At 36.8% G+C, this 13,614-nt stretch overlaps 1 protein-coding gene across 1 annotated transcript in view; it reads right to left on the reverse strand.

Annotated features, from left to right (window-relative positions):
* Positions 1-3,046: 3,046 nt before the first annotated feature.
* Positions 3,047-13,614, reverse strand: part of LOC136037197 (uncharacterized) — a 136,263-nt gene continuing 125,695 nt past the window's right edge. Inside the window, exon 5 of the mRNA XM_065719774.1 lies at positions 3,047-3,407. Within this exon, the coding sequence (XP_065575846.1) occupies positions 3,159-3,407 (249 nt within the window). The 3' untranslated portion in view covers positions 3,047-3,158. The remainder of the gene's footprint in view (positions 3,408-13,614) is intronic.

Genomic DNA, 13,614 nt, shown 5'->3' on the forward strand with positions numbered 1-13,614 from the left:
TATCGTACTGTTTGTGTGTATATATTTCTCACGTTCAGTGTATATCCATTCTTATTCCGTTTCTAGTGCTCCGCTCCTTTTTTTTCTCGTTTTTGTGATGGATTTTATAATAATGAACAATAATGATAAAAATGACATAAATTTTACAAATTGAAAATCGTTCTGGGCTTAAATAGGAAAACAGCAAGAAATCTTGTACTCTTATTCAATTTATGATACACTTCTGTTGCATAAACTGAATTGAAAACACCCTTTGTAAAATTTTTCGTAAATTTATGAATCTTTTGACAAATTTGGACTCCCCCATTCTTTGCCAGCAATGCTTGTTTACCTCAAGGTTTACGACTGATCTTTGTGTCATAATTTCACCGACTTCAAAAAAAAAAGAGAAAGGATGATTACAGTCTGCATAAATGATTTTTCCATTGAAAATCTATTTTATGTCCCCGAAAATTCCATGAATTTTTAAAATTTATTTCTGAATTCGAAAAAAAAGAGAGTAGATGTACTTTGTCGCCCTCTGACTAGAAAGCTGGGCTCTTACACGCTGGTAATAAGAAGATAAAATAAAAAAACAAAAATTTTACACAAAGAGTATGAAAATGTTGAGAAGAAAAAGCGAACAGAAAAAACCTATCCATTTCAAATGTCTACAATTCCTAGAAATGTTCCAAACGTTCAACATGAAAGAAAATATCCAATATAAGTCTCAAAACATAGTTTTGATTTCACTCAGATTTGTAAAAATAGCTTGTTTTGCTATTTTACCTTTCTAAATACAGCATTTTTTCCTCTCATTTTCCACTTGAGTGGCTTCTATAACCCAGCTGTTAGCATTTTCTCAGCGTTTAAACTAAGTCTAAAATTCTAAGTGAAATTCTATCATCCCAAAGCTTCTTCCACTTCCGAAGGTCTTTGTGAAAGTTCAGAATATCCTTTCATTTAGCACTATGACTGCCATTATACGTTGTTGTCTGCTTATTACTTTAACAGCAAGGAATTTTCTTTATCAAGTTTTAAATTTGGGTTGAACAAATTAACATGTTAAAAAAGAAAAAAAATTATCAATTAGGCGACCCTTAATCATAGATATCAGAAAAGTTTCCTCACACCAATGTCTGACCATTCAATCATTGCTCTTTTACTACTTTGATTGACAGTCGCCCGGGTTAAGAACCCTTCAGTAATTAAGTTCTGACTGTGACTGTTTTATTGTTGTTAGGGTTTTAATTCTTATAATTTTTTGGGTGTTATTGAATTTTATTTATATATATATATTTTTTTTTTTATTGACTTTCCGTGTTTGTTTTGTTGTTTTTTCGGCATTTTCCATGAATATATTATTTTGTTCGAAATAATTTGAACAAAATCGAACGGTCGAGGCCGTTGTTCTCTCGAAATATTCGCTTTGTGTGTTTTTTTTCCAGCATTTTCGCTTGGCCTTAAGAGCCCCATTTTTAATCGTTTGCTTTCTTTATATTATGGCAGGCCAATGTGGTCTAAGAAATTATTTTTGGTATTTATAACGCATGTAAAATTATACAATATTCTGAATAAATCCTAACACCAAAAGTAAAGGTGTGGAACAAGTGACAGCGAAACTCACATTAGATCGCAAAGAAAAATGTCGCGCAACGAAACCTGTGGTTAGAAGACAAAAATCGAAGTTACGATGTAACACAAAATTCTACAAGATATTGAATGAATCCAGATATTGAACAGCTAAAGTCAAAGTTATAGAAAAAGTGTTAGATAATGATGAATTTCAATGAAGCCCAAAAAAATCTCTGGTTAGAAGACAATGATTCTTCAAGAAGCAACACAACGAATCACAAATGAAAATGATGAACAACGACGTGTGCAATTAGAAGACAAGCTATAGCGAGGACCAAATCTAATCGCAAACGAAAATGACGCCCAACGAAATCTGCTGTCACAGAGAAGCACCAGTGAGAATCAAAACGAACCACAAACGAAAATAATGGAAAACAGAATATGTACTTAGAAGACTAGTGGCAACGAATTAAAAACAAAAATCAGATAGCAAATAAAATTCACATTGAAATCTGCGGTTAGAAGACAAGTGACATAGAGAATCACATTGAGCCGCAAACGACAATGTCAAACAACAGTATCTGCGGTTAGAAGATATGTGACAAAGAGTAGGATCATTTGAATAGAAATCAGGCACATGCGCACTTATTCAAGGTGACGAATAACTCCAAACAGCTAATTCAAACGACATGAAGCAAGTGACAGCGAGAATCACACTGAATCAAAAACAAAAGTTGCACAGCGAAATCTACGACAAGATGGAAAATAAAACCTGCAATGTCATGCAAAATTATACAAGATGATGAGTGAATACGAACAATTAAAGCAAAAGGCGTTGAAAAACGTCTGAGGCAATGATGAACGAAAATGAAGCACAACAGAATCTGCTGGTAAAAGCCATGCGACAACAAGCATCACAATAATGACAAATGAAAATTATGGAAATCTTAATCTGCTGTTAAAAGCCAAGTGACAGTGAGGATCCCATCGAATAATAAAGGAAATGACGCACAACGAGAGAGAGAATAAAAACGAGTTGCAAACGAAGTAAAATCAATTTTTTAACAAGATAATTAAAGCAAAAAAAAAAATACTGGGAAAAAATATGGCATACAAATCACATTTGTCTGTGGTTAGAAGACGAGTTCTGAGCAGTTCAGTATCACCTGATTTGCGTTGACCAATGGTCGTAATTGGCATGAGGCTCTATTTTATTCTTTTTTTCTGTTCAATCATTTAGTTCAAACTTGTATATTTTTTTCTCTTTCCCTGTTTTGAAGCCATGGAGCCGACTTTGGGAGGGGGGTTTCAAATTATGAGCTTTTCGTTGCATGGATATATTTTTAATAAACAAACTTGAACTTCTTGAAAGTTCTTTGAAACATTTGGTATTTGTCTCCTCAAAAAATTGTGTGATTTGATATGTCTAAAAGTAAGCCTACTTTCAACACTTTTTTTACCAATTGGGCTAACCGGAAAGAATTAAAGCATACTCAATTAAACAATTTTAATGATAATTTGCGCAACCGCTAACCAAACGAAAAAAAGAAAAAAAACGATAATCTATTATTACACAAGTAATACTTCAAAATCAATTCGACACATTAAATAAGCTTTGAGCCTTTGAGTTTGACACAACCAAAAAATGTTTTGCTTTGTTCGACAACATACACCCGTTGAGGCTCAACGTCTCTCATAAAAATTCTGTCACCGTCGTTCAGAAATGTCACAGCAGAGGTATGGCAAGTTTGACCAACTGCTGAATGTTCTTTTGCGACTGCACAGTGCAAAAATGGCTCATTATTGATGAAGACTTCATAGGAGTTTAACTTATGAGGATCTGCGTAATAAACCTGGAAAATATCAGTTATATTCATAACAATAATAATACAGCACACACCTTTTTGAAGAAATACAAATTCATAAAAGTATTTCTGGGTTGTTGTTTGTAGAAAGCTGGGCTTGAAGGTTGACAAAAGGGACAGGGAGAAGAAGCTCCTGCTAAAAAAAACTTGCTTCTTAGAACACTTCTAAAAAGCTATTGAAAAGATACGTTCTAACAGAGGACATTAATTACCTTAGTTGCAGTTGGAAGATTGGTTTTATTTAAAAGGTTGTGGTTTTAGTGTGATTTTGAGCAATAGAGGTTAAAACTGTGCGATTGAATGAATGTAGTCCCATTTTCTCATAAAAACATGTTTTTAGCTATTAATGTGTTTAAAAGAAAAAGTTGCAGCCCTCACCAGGGCGTCAGAAGCAATTCCAACCTTAAGCATTCCTTAAAAAGAATTCTTACAAAGAATTATGGACATACTGATTTTTTCTTTCTAAGGAAAAAATTTCCCCTTGTGGGATTCCCCTCACCTGGGAAAATTTCCCCTCACCTGGGCCCAAAAGAAATTTTTGATAGAATTTATTGCTCTATATGTTATCCTTAATTTTCGTTTGTATTTCCTCCTTATGATGCATCGTTTTACCCAAGATAAGTGAGACTTGAAGAGGTACTTAAAATTCAAGTATCTATAGTACCCCATGATAAACCATGTTTGGTGTTTTTTTTTTTTTTTTTTTTTTTTTTTTTTTTTTTTTTTTTTTTTTTTTTTTTAAAGTTTCTTAACGTATTGTCAAACAGTTCGTGGTAACGAACAGTAGTAAGGAGCGACCCGGCTCAATAGTAAACGAAACTCTAAAAAACGGAATTTTGATACTAAAAGTTACATCAAAAGAATCGGAATTTTATGCTTATTTTAAATATATAGGTTTCATCAAACTTAGTCTTTGTCATCAAAAGTTACGAGACTCAGAAAATTTGCCTTATTTTGGAAAAAAGAATCTTAACAAAAATCACACAATCACATTCAGCGTATCAGAGAACCCTACTGTAAAAGTTTCAAGCTCCTATCTACAAAAATGTGGAACTTCGTATTTTTTGCCAGAAGACCGCTGACGGGTGCGTGTTTATTTTTTATTTTTTTCCAGGGGTCATCATATCGATCGAATGGTCCTAGAATGTCGCAAGAGGGCTCCTTCTGACGGAAATGAAAAGTTCTAGTGTCCCTTTTAAGTGACCAAAAAATTGGAGGGCACCTAGGCCCCCTCCCTCACTCATGTTTTCCCAAAGGCAACGGATCAAAATTTGGAGATAGCCATTTTTTCACCATAGTCGAAAACCATAATAACTATGTCTTTGCGATGACTTACTGCCCCACAGTCCCCAGGGGAGGGGCTACAAGTTACAAACTTAGACCAGTGTTTACATACAGTAATGGTTATTGGAAGTGTACGGACGTTTTTCAGGGGGATTTTTTTGGTTTGGGGGGGGGGTTAAGGGTAGGGGGCTATGTGGGAGGATCTTCCCTTGGAGGAATATGTCATGGGGGAAGAGAAATTCAATGAAGGGGGCGCTGGATTTTCTAGCATTTTTATAAAAAAAAATGAAAAAATAAATATGAAAAAGTTTTTTCAACTGAAGGTAAGGAGCAGCATTAAAACTTAAAACGAACAGAGATTATAACGCATATGAGGGGTTCTTCTCTCCCTAAATTCCTCGCTCTTTACGCTTAAGTATTTTTTGTAATTTCAAGTATTTATTTTACGGCCTTTCTGATTCAGGGGTCATTTTTAAAGAGTTGGTACAAAATTTAAGCTTTATTGTAAAGAGTGAGGTATGGACGAGGGGACAAATCCCGTCATATATATAATAAAAATATAAGAATATAAAAGTTTGTCAGGTAAGTTAATTCTATAATTCTATAATACGTATATTTTTTACTAATAAAAACGTTCGTTAAAAATTAAAAGTTCTAGTTGCCTTTTCAAGTAACAAAAAATTGGAGAGCAGCTAGGCCTCCTCCCCCACCCCTTTTTTATCAAAATCGTCTGATCAAAACTAAGAGAAAGCCACTTAGCTAAAAAAAGAAATTAATATGCAAACTTCATTTTAATAATTTATGTGCGGATAGCCAAAATCAAACATGCATTAATTCAAAAAGGTTCAGAAATTAAATTAAAAAAAACTTGTTTTTTTAACTGAAAGTAAGGAGCGATATTAAAACTTAAAACGAGCAGAAATTACTCCGTGTATGAAAGGGGCTGTTCCCTTCTCAACGCCCAGCTCTTTATGCTAAAGTTTTTTACTTTTTAATTATAATTAAGTATATTATAGTCAATTATAATAAAGTATAATTGAGAGAAATTATCAAACTTTAGCGTAAAGAGCGGGGTGTTGAGAAGGGAACATCCTCTTTCATATACGGAGTAATTTCTGTTCGTTTTAAGTTTTAAAGTCGCTCCTTACTTTCAGTTAAAAAAACAAGTTTTTTTTTAAATCGCACAATAGACAAAAAATTAGTAGAGTCACTAGTTGCTACATACACGGTGTGTCCCCAAATTGTTTTGGGCAGGCAGAGTATGGGCAATTCTTTTCATTTTTTTTTACGCTGTTATTATTTTCCGTACGAGAAATTTTTCGCAACTTTCGTCCAGGAAACTTTTGTCCTTGTTTTTCCACTAAACTTACCAAAGAAAAGTAAAGAGCTCCTAAAGTCGAATCATCTTCGAATATTAAAAATAACACAAATCGCCATTAATAAGCAGATGACACCCACAGTATAAACAAATAACCCAATCAAACTCAAAATGAGCAAAAATTAACATGAGTAATGCTGAAAACCCTCATACTTTCTCAAGATCAGAACATAATTTGTACTTTACTGAATACAAAATACATTTCCAATGTATTTACGTTTTTTACTTTAATAAATAAAAAATTATTGAAATTTTTAGAAATAAATATCAGTATACGCATATTAAGCTGACAACCCAAGTAGTGGGGGCTTTCAGTTTCAAACGACCAGATAGCGGATATACTACTGGAATTACCAATCCTTCAAGATGCTATTACGCACGCCTGGGTCTTGCGAAATACTATGGTACAACTGTTTGTAATGTAATATTAAAGTACATCTGATTGTTGACGTAATAGGGATTATTTGTTTACTTATGCAAATGTTTTCTTTAAGATATAGGTGTTTGGTACGTAGTAGGGAATATTTCTTATTTGATTATTACATAAATGGAGTTGCTGGTTACGCAATAGGGATTGTCTGTTTACTTATGTAAATGATTTCGTCAAGATTTCATTGGTTAATCTGTCAATTACTTAAAAACCGGAGTATGTAGGGAGGAATCGTCTGGGCCCACCAGTGGGGAGCCTTTAAGACTCAGGGACCTAGCAACCAATTCTAACAGAGGGCCCTAGCAAGCAATTCCAACAGGACCCTAGCATCCAATTATACTGAAGCCCTAACAACCGATTCAACAGGGCCCTAGCAGGTAATTCAAACGGGGGCTTTAGCGAGTGACTCGTCTGGGACCCCTAGCATGTAATTCCACGGAGCCCTTGCATCAAATTTCAACGGGCCTCTAGCTTCCAATTCCAATGAGGTGTCCGCTAGTCGAGTGGGAAACACCGGGTTGTAACTGAGGATGACGTAATCTTACGTGACCCGTGAGAGCTCAAGGCCTTTGGGGACCCCCCTGCTCGTAACTGAGGATGATGTAATCTCGCGTGACTCGCTAGAGCCGAGGGCTAGCTACTCAAGTGGGGAGCCCCCGGTCGTAACTGAGGATGGCAAAAACACGGGTATTACATAATGACAGCACACACATAGGTGTTATATAATGACGGCAAAAACGTGAGTGTTACGTAATGGTGGCGCACACACGGTGTTATCTAATACTTTAGGAAATGTTTTTCTTTTCTTCAAGGCGATTTTTTTCTTTGAGATGTTTTTTTCTTTTTCTTCAGGATGTTTTTTCAAGAAATTTTCCACAGGGAATCTTCATAATTCGTCATCAAATATTTGTGAAAGTTCTAGGAATCGAATATAAAACCAGAGACTTTCCCAATGGAACGCTACATTACATACCTGAACTAATATGAAATTAATGTTGTTATGATTCAGAGAATACATTCAATGCAAATGCCATCATTTTTCACAGAAAGACACAGAAGGAGAAAAAGACAGAAAAGACACACACAAAAAAAAACACTGATATACAGACACACACAGGCAACTGCACGACGTCAGAAACACAGGCACATGGAGACAGGCAAACAGACGGTCACACACACACAGGCACAAAGAGAGACAGAAACACTCAAACACAGACAAAGTCCAACCTACAATCATGCAAAAAGACGCAGAGACAGGCATACTGACACTCATATACATAGGCACAGAGAGAGACAGAAGCACAAACAAAGAGAGTAAGACACACAAACACAAAGACAGACACAGGCAAAGGAGATTATACTCTCAGACACAAGGGTTCAGAGACAGACAAACCCACACTCGAACATATAAAAATACACAAAGTAAGACACACAGACATGCAAACAGACACAGAGACAGGCAAACAGGCTAAGAAACAGAGGCACAGAGAAAAAGAGGAAGACACACAAAAACACATAGTCCAACACACAAAGACAGGCACAGAGCAAGGCAAACATGTGGTCAGATACACAGACACGGAGAGAGAGACAAAACCTGCATACAAATATGGAAAGAGTCAATTACAAAAACACACGAACGCCAGAAAAGGCACGGAGAAGGACAGAAAATACCCTCAAACAAACACAGACAGATACCAAGACAGTCAAACACACAGTCAGACACACAGGCACGAAGACAGACAGACATAAAACACGAAAAAACACACAGAGTCAGACACACCAGCACGTAATGAGAGATACAGAGACAGGCAAACACTGTCAGATACACAGGCACGGTGAGATTGAGAGACATATAATACGCAAACACACAGAATCAGCAACAACAACAAACCAAGACAGACACAGAGACAGGCAAACACATGGTGAAACACTCAGGCACGGAGAGAGAGTCGAATAATACACACAAATACACAAAGTCAGACAGAAAAACGCACAAAGACAGACACAGAGACATGCAAACACACGATCAGACACACAGGCGTGGAGAGAGAGAGACAAAAACACACACAAACACACAAAGTTAGACACATAAAGACACAAAGACAGACACAGAGACAGGCAAACACACAGTCAGGCAGTTAGGTACGGAGAGGGAGAGACAAAAAGCACACACAAATACAGAGAGTCAGACACACAAACACACAAAGAGACACAGAGACGGGCAAACGCACATTCAGACACACACAAACGGAAACAGGGAGAGAAAAAATACCACACAAACACACAGAGCCAGACACACAAACGAACAAAGACAAACATGAAGCCAGGCAAACACACAGACATATACACAGGCACAGTGATAAAGAGGTCAGGTTAGATCAGATTGTACGACATATAACCTAGCCTATCCTCTCATGTGTAGGTCAGGTTAACCTACACACGAGGTCAGAAAAAGGCTGAATCCTTAAAAACGGTGCGACAAAGAGGCAAGGAGAGACAAAGAAAAACAGACCCAGAAACACACAGAGTCAGACACAGATACAGGCAAACACACAGTAAGACACACTGGAATGGAGAGGAAGAGGGACAAATACCCTCTTTTTCTCTCCGTGCTCTTTTTTCTAAGCGTCTATCTGCCATTCTGTTTGTGTGTCTTCGTCTATTTCTGTGTCTGAGTCTGTGTGTTTGTTTGTATTTTTGTCTCTCTCTCTCTCTCTCTCTTTCTCTCTCTCTCTCTTTCTCTCTCTCTTTTTCTCTCTGTCTGTCTGTCTCTGTCTCTCCCTCTCTATCTCTCTCTTTCTCTTTCTCTCTCTCTCTCTCTCCCCTCCCTCTCTCTCTCTCTCTCTCTCTCTCTCTCTCTCTCTCTCTCTCTCTCTCTCTCTCTCTCTCTCTCTCTCTCTCTCTCTCTCTCTCTCTCTCTCTCTCTCTCTGCCTGTGTGTCTGATTGTCTGTTTTTTGTCTCTGTGTTAGTTTTTGTGGGATTTTGTGTCTCACTCTGAGTGTCTGTATGCTTTTTTGTCTCTCTTGCTCTTAGCCTATGTATGAGCGTCTGTTTCACTGTCTCTGTGTCTGTCTTTGTGTATCTGCCTCTGTCTGTGACCAAGGAAGGGCGCGTTCGAGTTTTGAGTAAAAGAAAAAGATTGATTAGTGAATCCGAGCAACCTCTCATAGCTAACGAGGGTGAACCATCGCATACCTTCGATCTTTTTTAGGCTCTTAGACTGAAAAATGTCTTAGGAATTAAAATTACAGTTAATGATTGCCCGGTCTTAGCTTCGTAGGACATTATAGCTTCGATGACAGCATCCAATGCCCCCAGTAGAAAACAGATGGGATATTCTCAATTGCAGCTCAGATAGGAGTCAGTCATCAGAGAAAACTATAGAGCTCAAGTTAGTGAGCATCAGAACAACTCTAATGCGTGTGGTGTTGACCAAGATGACTGGAGAGTCTTCAGCAGGAGAGGATGGACAATGGCAATGGTTATTGTGTTCTTCCAGTCTGAACTCCAACTTCTGCTGCTTTAGCCTGCAAAATTCAATTCACTTCCAACAGTTGCTCTATGGATTCCATCAGAATGGCATAAACGTCAGTGTCTGAGATAACACAATCCTTGAACTTGAGTCCAAACCTTAGACGAGAATTAGTCTTTGTCATAATATGGTGTGTGAAGACATTGAAGAATTTTGGGGTCGCTCCACATTCTTGCTGCAATCCCTTAATTATCATAAAGAACGGGATGCACTGGCCGTTCACATGACCGCAGCTTTCGATCTAATGGTGCAGATCCTCTAATAGTCTTCAATATTTCACTGGGAGGACTGTCATCACAAACACTCGCCATATGGCTAGTCAGTAAACTGAATCAAACGTAGCATGAAAGTCTATATAGGCAATAAATGCTTTCTATCGGCACTCCTGCCCTTTTCTACTATTTGTCGAATCGTGAAAATATGCTTAATTGTTGAACGATCCTATTTAAAATCAAATTGTTCTGGTCTCCAAGTTTTGCGAATAATGTTTCTATATCGATCTAGCATAGTCATTGAAAAAGTTTCTTCGTTGACAGAAAAAAGGGGTCCCAGGTAATTAGCGCAGTCACTTCTAGACCCCATCCTTTTCATCCTTCCACCAATCTTTGAGAGTGTTCTCAGTTTACTAAATTTTAGAGAACAAAGTGTGCAAGGACAGGATCATTGCAGGTTCGGCCTATTTTTAGTAATTTTAGGTAGATTGGCGGGGGTCAGTAGCTTCATTATTTTAGCGTTGTATTATGCTCCCAATTCCTGAAAGGCTGAAAACTTGTCTGGAGGAGCATCTTCTTCAGATATCTAGGTTGAATAGGACTATTTTTACAAAGGTGAAGAGGGGCTAGGATTGTAAGGGAGTGAGCAGAATTGAACCTACCTACGATCAAGGCAATAACCGATGTCAGAAAGGATAGTCCCATTCCTCAGTATAAAAGGTGCCAAAGTGAGAGTTTCATTTTCTGTAGGATTCCAGAGAGGCTTAATAAGACAGCCCTTGTCTTACCTTCACTGCCTTGCTAAATTGTCATCTAAATTTGCTTTACTATGAGAAAAGTATTCGATAAAGTTCAGTAGTTCTAGGCAAGACGTTACTAGTATGAATATCCTAGATGTTACCAGTAGGGCAAACAATGGGCTCATGGAGCAAATTTTTTTGTCCCCTCCCACCCCCTCCCTTTTTATCGAGAATTTCTTTTATAACTGATATTTCGATATTAAAAAATAAATAATGTATTTTCGCACTCGGCTGCTTATAGGCTTGGGCTGGAGGACTCGATCTCTATGTCTGTCAACAGTCCGGATGAGCAGTTCTGACGAGTCTTTGAAAAATTTCAAATATTAATATTTTTTACTTTAAGTTTGCATTTTTGTTTCGTTTTGATGATTTCAAGTTCAAGTTCTATTTATTTTCATAAAATAACAATAACAAAAACAATATCCCAAAGGGCTTTTGGTAATTTATTTAGTAATTTTCTTCTTTTTCTAGAGAGGACGGCAAATTGGTGAGTAGATTGTGTCGTCTGGATTATACCGGCACTCTATACCTTTAATAGAAAGTAAGTAGCCTCTAGCTTGTCCATGTCATACCCTAATGCACTCCTGAATAACAATGAAGTCCTACGTAATTGATCTATATGTTAGTTGCGCAAAAATATAACCCTAAGGCATTCTTGAGGATCAATGAACTCTGACACAATCGATTTTTCCGTTAGTTATGCAATGATATAGCCTTAAGGCACTCTTGAGGATCAATGGACTCTTGCACAATCGATTTCTCTGGCCTTGAGAGTTATTTGCTCAATGATTTAACCCTTAGGCAAATGAAGGATCAATTAACTTCGAGTAAGGGTTGTAGTTAAGTTGCGTAACAAATTTTACGCTTTTTTTGCATACAATAGATGCTGAGAGTCTTATGACTCCTCCCCTTAATTAATTCTACAGGTTTTGTGAACTTTCCCCACAATGAATTGTACAGGTTTTAGAACTAACAAGTTGATGGTAATAAATCGTTCTTAGAAATACGTTGACAAAACCCTTGCATATCACCTTATGAATTAGTAATTAAATGAAATGAGTTATAGCCTATTAATACGTCCGACCATGCCCATAACCACTACTGTTTTCTTCCTTATTGGTTTAAGATCACGAATAATGTTTAACGGTGATTCCTTAAGGCACTCTTGAGAATGAATGAACTCTAACGTAACTGATTTATCTTTCAGTCAAGTAATAATATAGCTTTTAGGCATTCTTGAGGATCAATTAGCTGTGACACAATCGATTTTTCTGTTATTGTGCAACGATATTTACTGTTATTGTGCAACGATATATTCTAAGGCACTTTGAAGATTTTTATGAATACTCCCCGCAAAGAATTCTACGGGTTTTATGACTCCTCGCAGTGATGAATTCAGACGGTTTTGAGTTTCCAGGGAAAAAATCAATTTGTTCACCGAGTTTATTTTATCAATGAAATAACAAACTGGACTCAGTGAGCCAGTACCCACGACGTAACTGTTGAAGTGACAAGATGCGTAATGAACGAAGTTATGATATATACTCTAAGATGTAATTGGAGGATATCTTTTTTTGTACTCTAATGTACCAAGCAGTCTTCTTTTTGATTCTTTTGATGATCAATGACACTTGTATCGATGTCAAAAATTATAATGACAACAGCTGACAATTTATCTTTATTTGCAATGTAATGGTCCCGAGGATACTGGTTTTCCATTATCGAGCTTCCGCATGAGTTTGGGCCCCCAAGTACCCAGACCCCCAAATGCCCTCGTCCAACCTAAATTTGGACCCCTCGCACCATTTTTTCCTTGTATTATTTTTTCTTAGACTTGTTCCTTTGAAATCCTTTTTTTCCTTTTGTTACATAACTTTTGGGACTTGAAATGTCCTATGACATGTATATGCACATGACATATTCATTTAAGACATGGGCATGTCTTAAAATGACATATAATCTTTGGTGAAAATCGTTTTTGGATCTTTTTATGCGGCCGTCCTCGTTGTTCTCTGTGCTTGGTCATCTAAAGTATTTGGTTTATTGTGTGTTTTTGATCAATATTAATTGTGCACTGGAAAGGAAAAACACATCCGTATTATTTTAAAAACTAAAAATGAAATATTTCAAGAAAATATGTTGTAGGTAGGGTTTTCGTAGCATTTAATGGTGGCAAGAACAAATGTTTGAACAACGAAACAAGCACTAATTGTGACACTACTATAAATGTATGCGAGCATTGTCATGGTACCGATGGATTAAATTTTTTGGAGTAACGAAAAAATTCAAATGTAGTAATGGTGGATATAACAGAATAAAATTTCCAGAGGTGATAGTGCTTAAAGAGAATAGTTGACAACCAGGGTCAACCTCTTTCCTATGGTTCTGGTAACTCGTCACCCCTTGATAAATCGTATCACCATCTTTCGGGTATTAGCATTTAACAGAGGGTAAAAAGAAGACAGGCACATTGCTGCAACAATTTCAAAAATCATATATTTCAAGCACTAATGGTGGCACCATTGGAAAAATATGTGGACATTATCATGATAGTGAGA

The sequence above is a fragment of the Artemia franciscana genome, chromosome 16, assembly GCF_032884065.1.
Source record: "Artemia franciscana chromosome 16, ASM3288406v1, whole genome shotgun sequence".
Classification (NCBI taxonomy): domain Eukaryota; kingdom Metazoa; phylum Arthropoda; class Branchiopoda; order Anostraca; family Artemiidae; genus Artemia; species Artemia franciscana.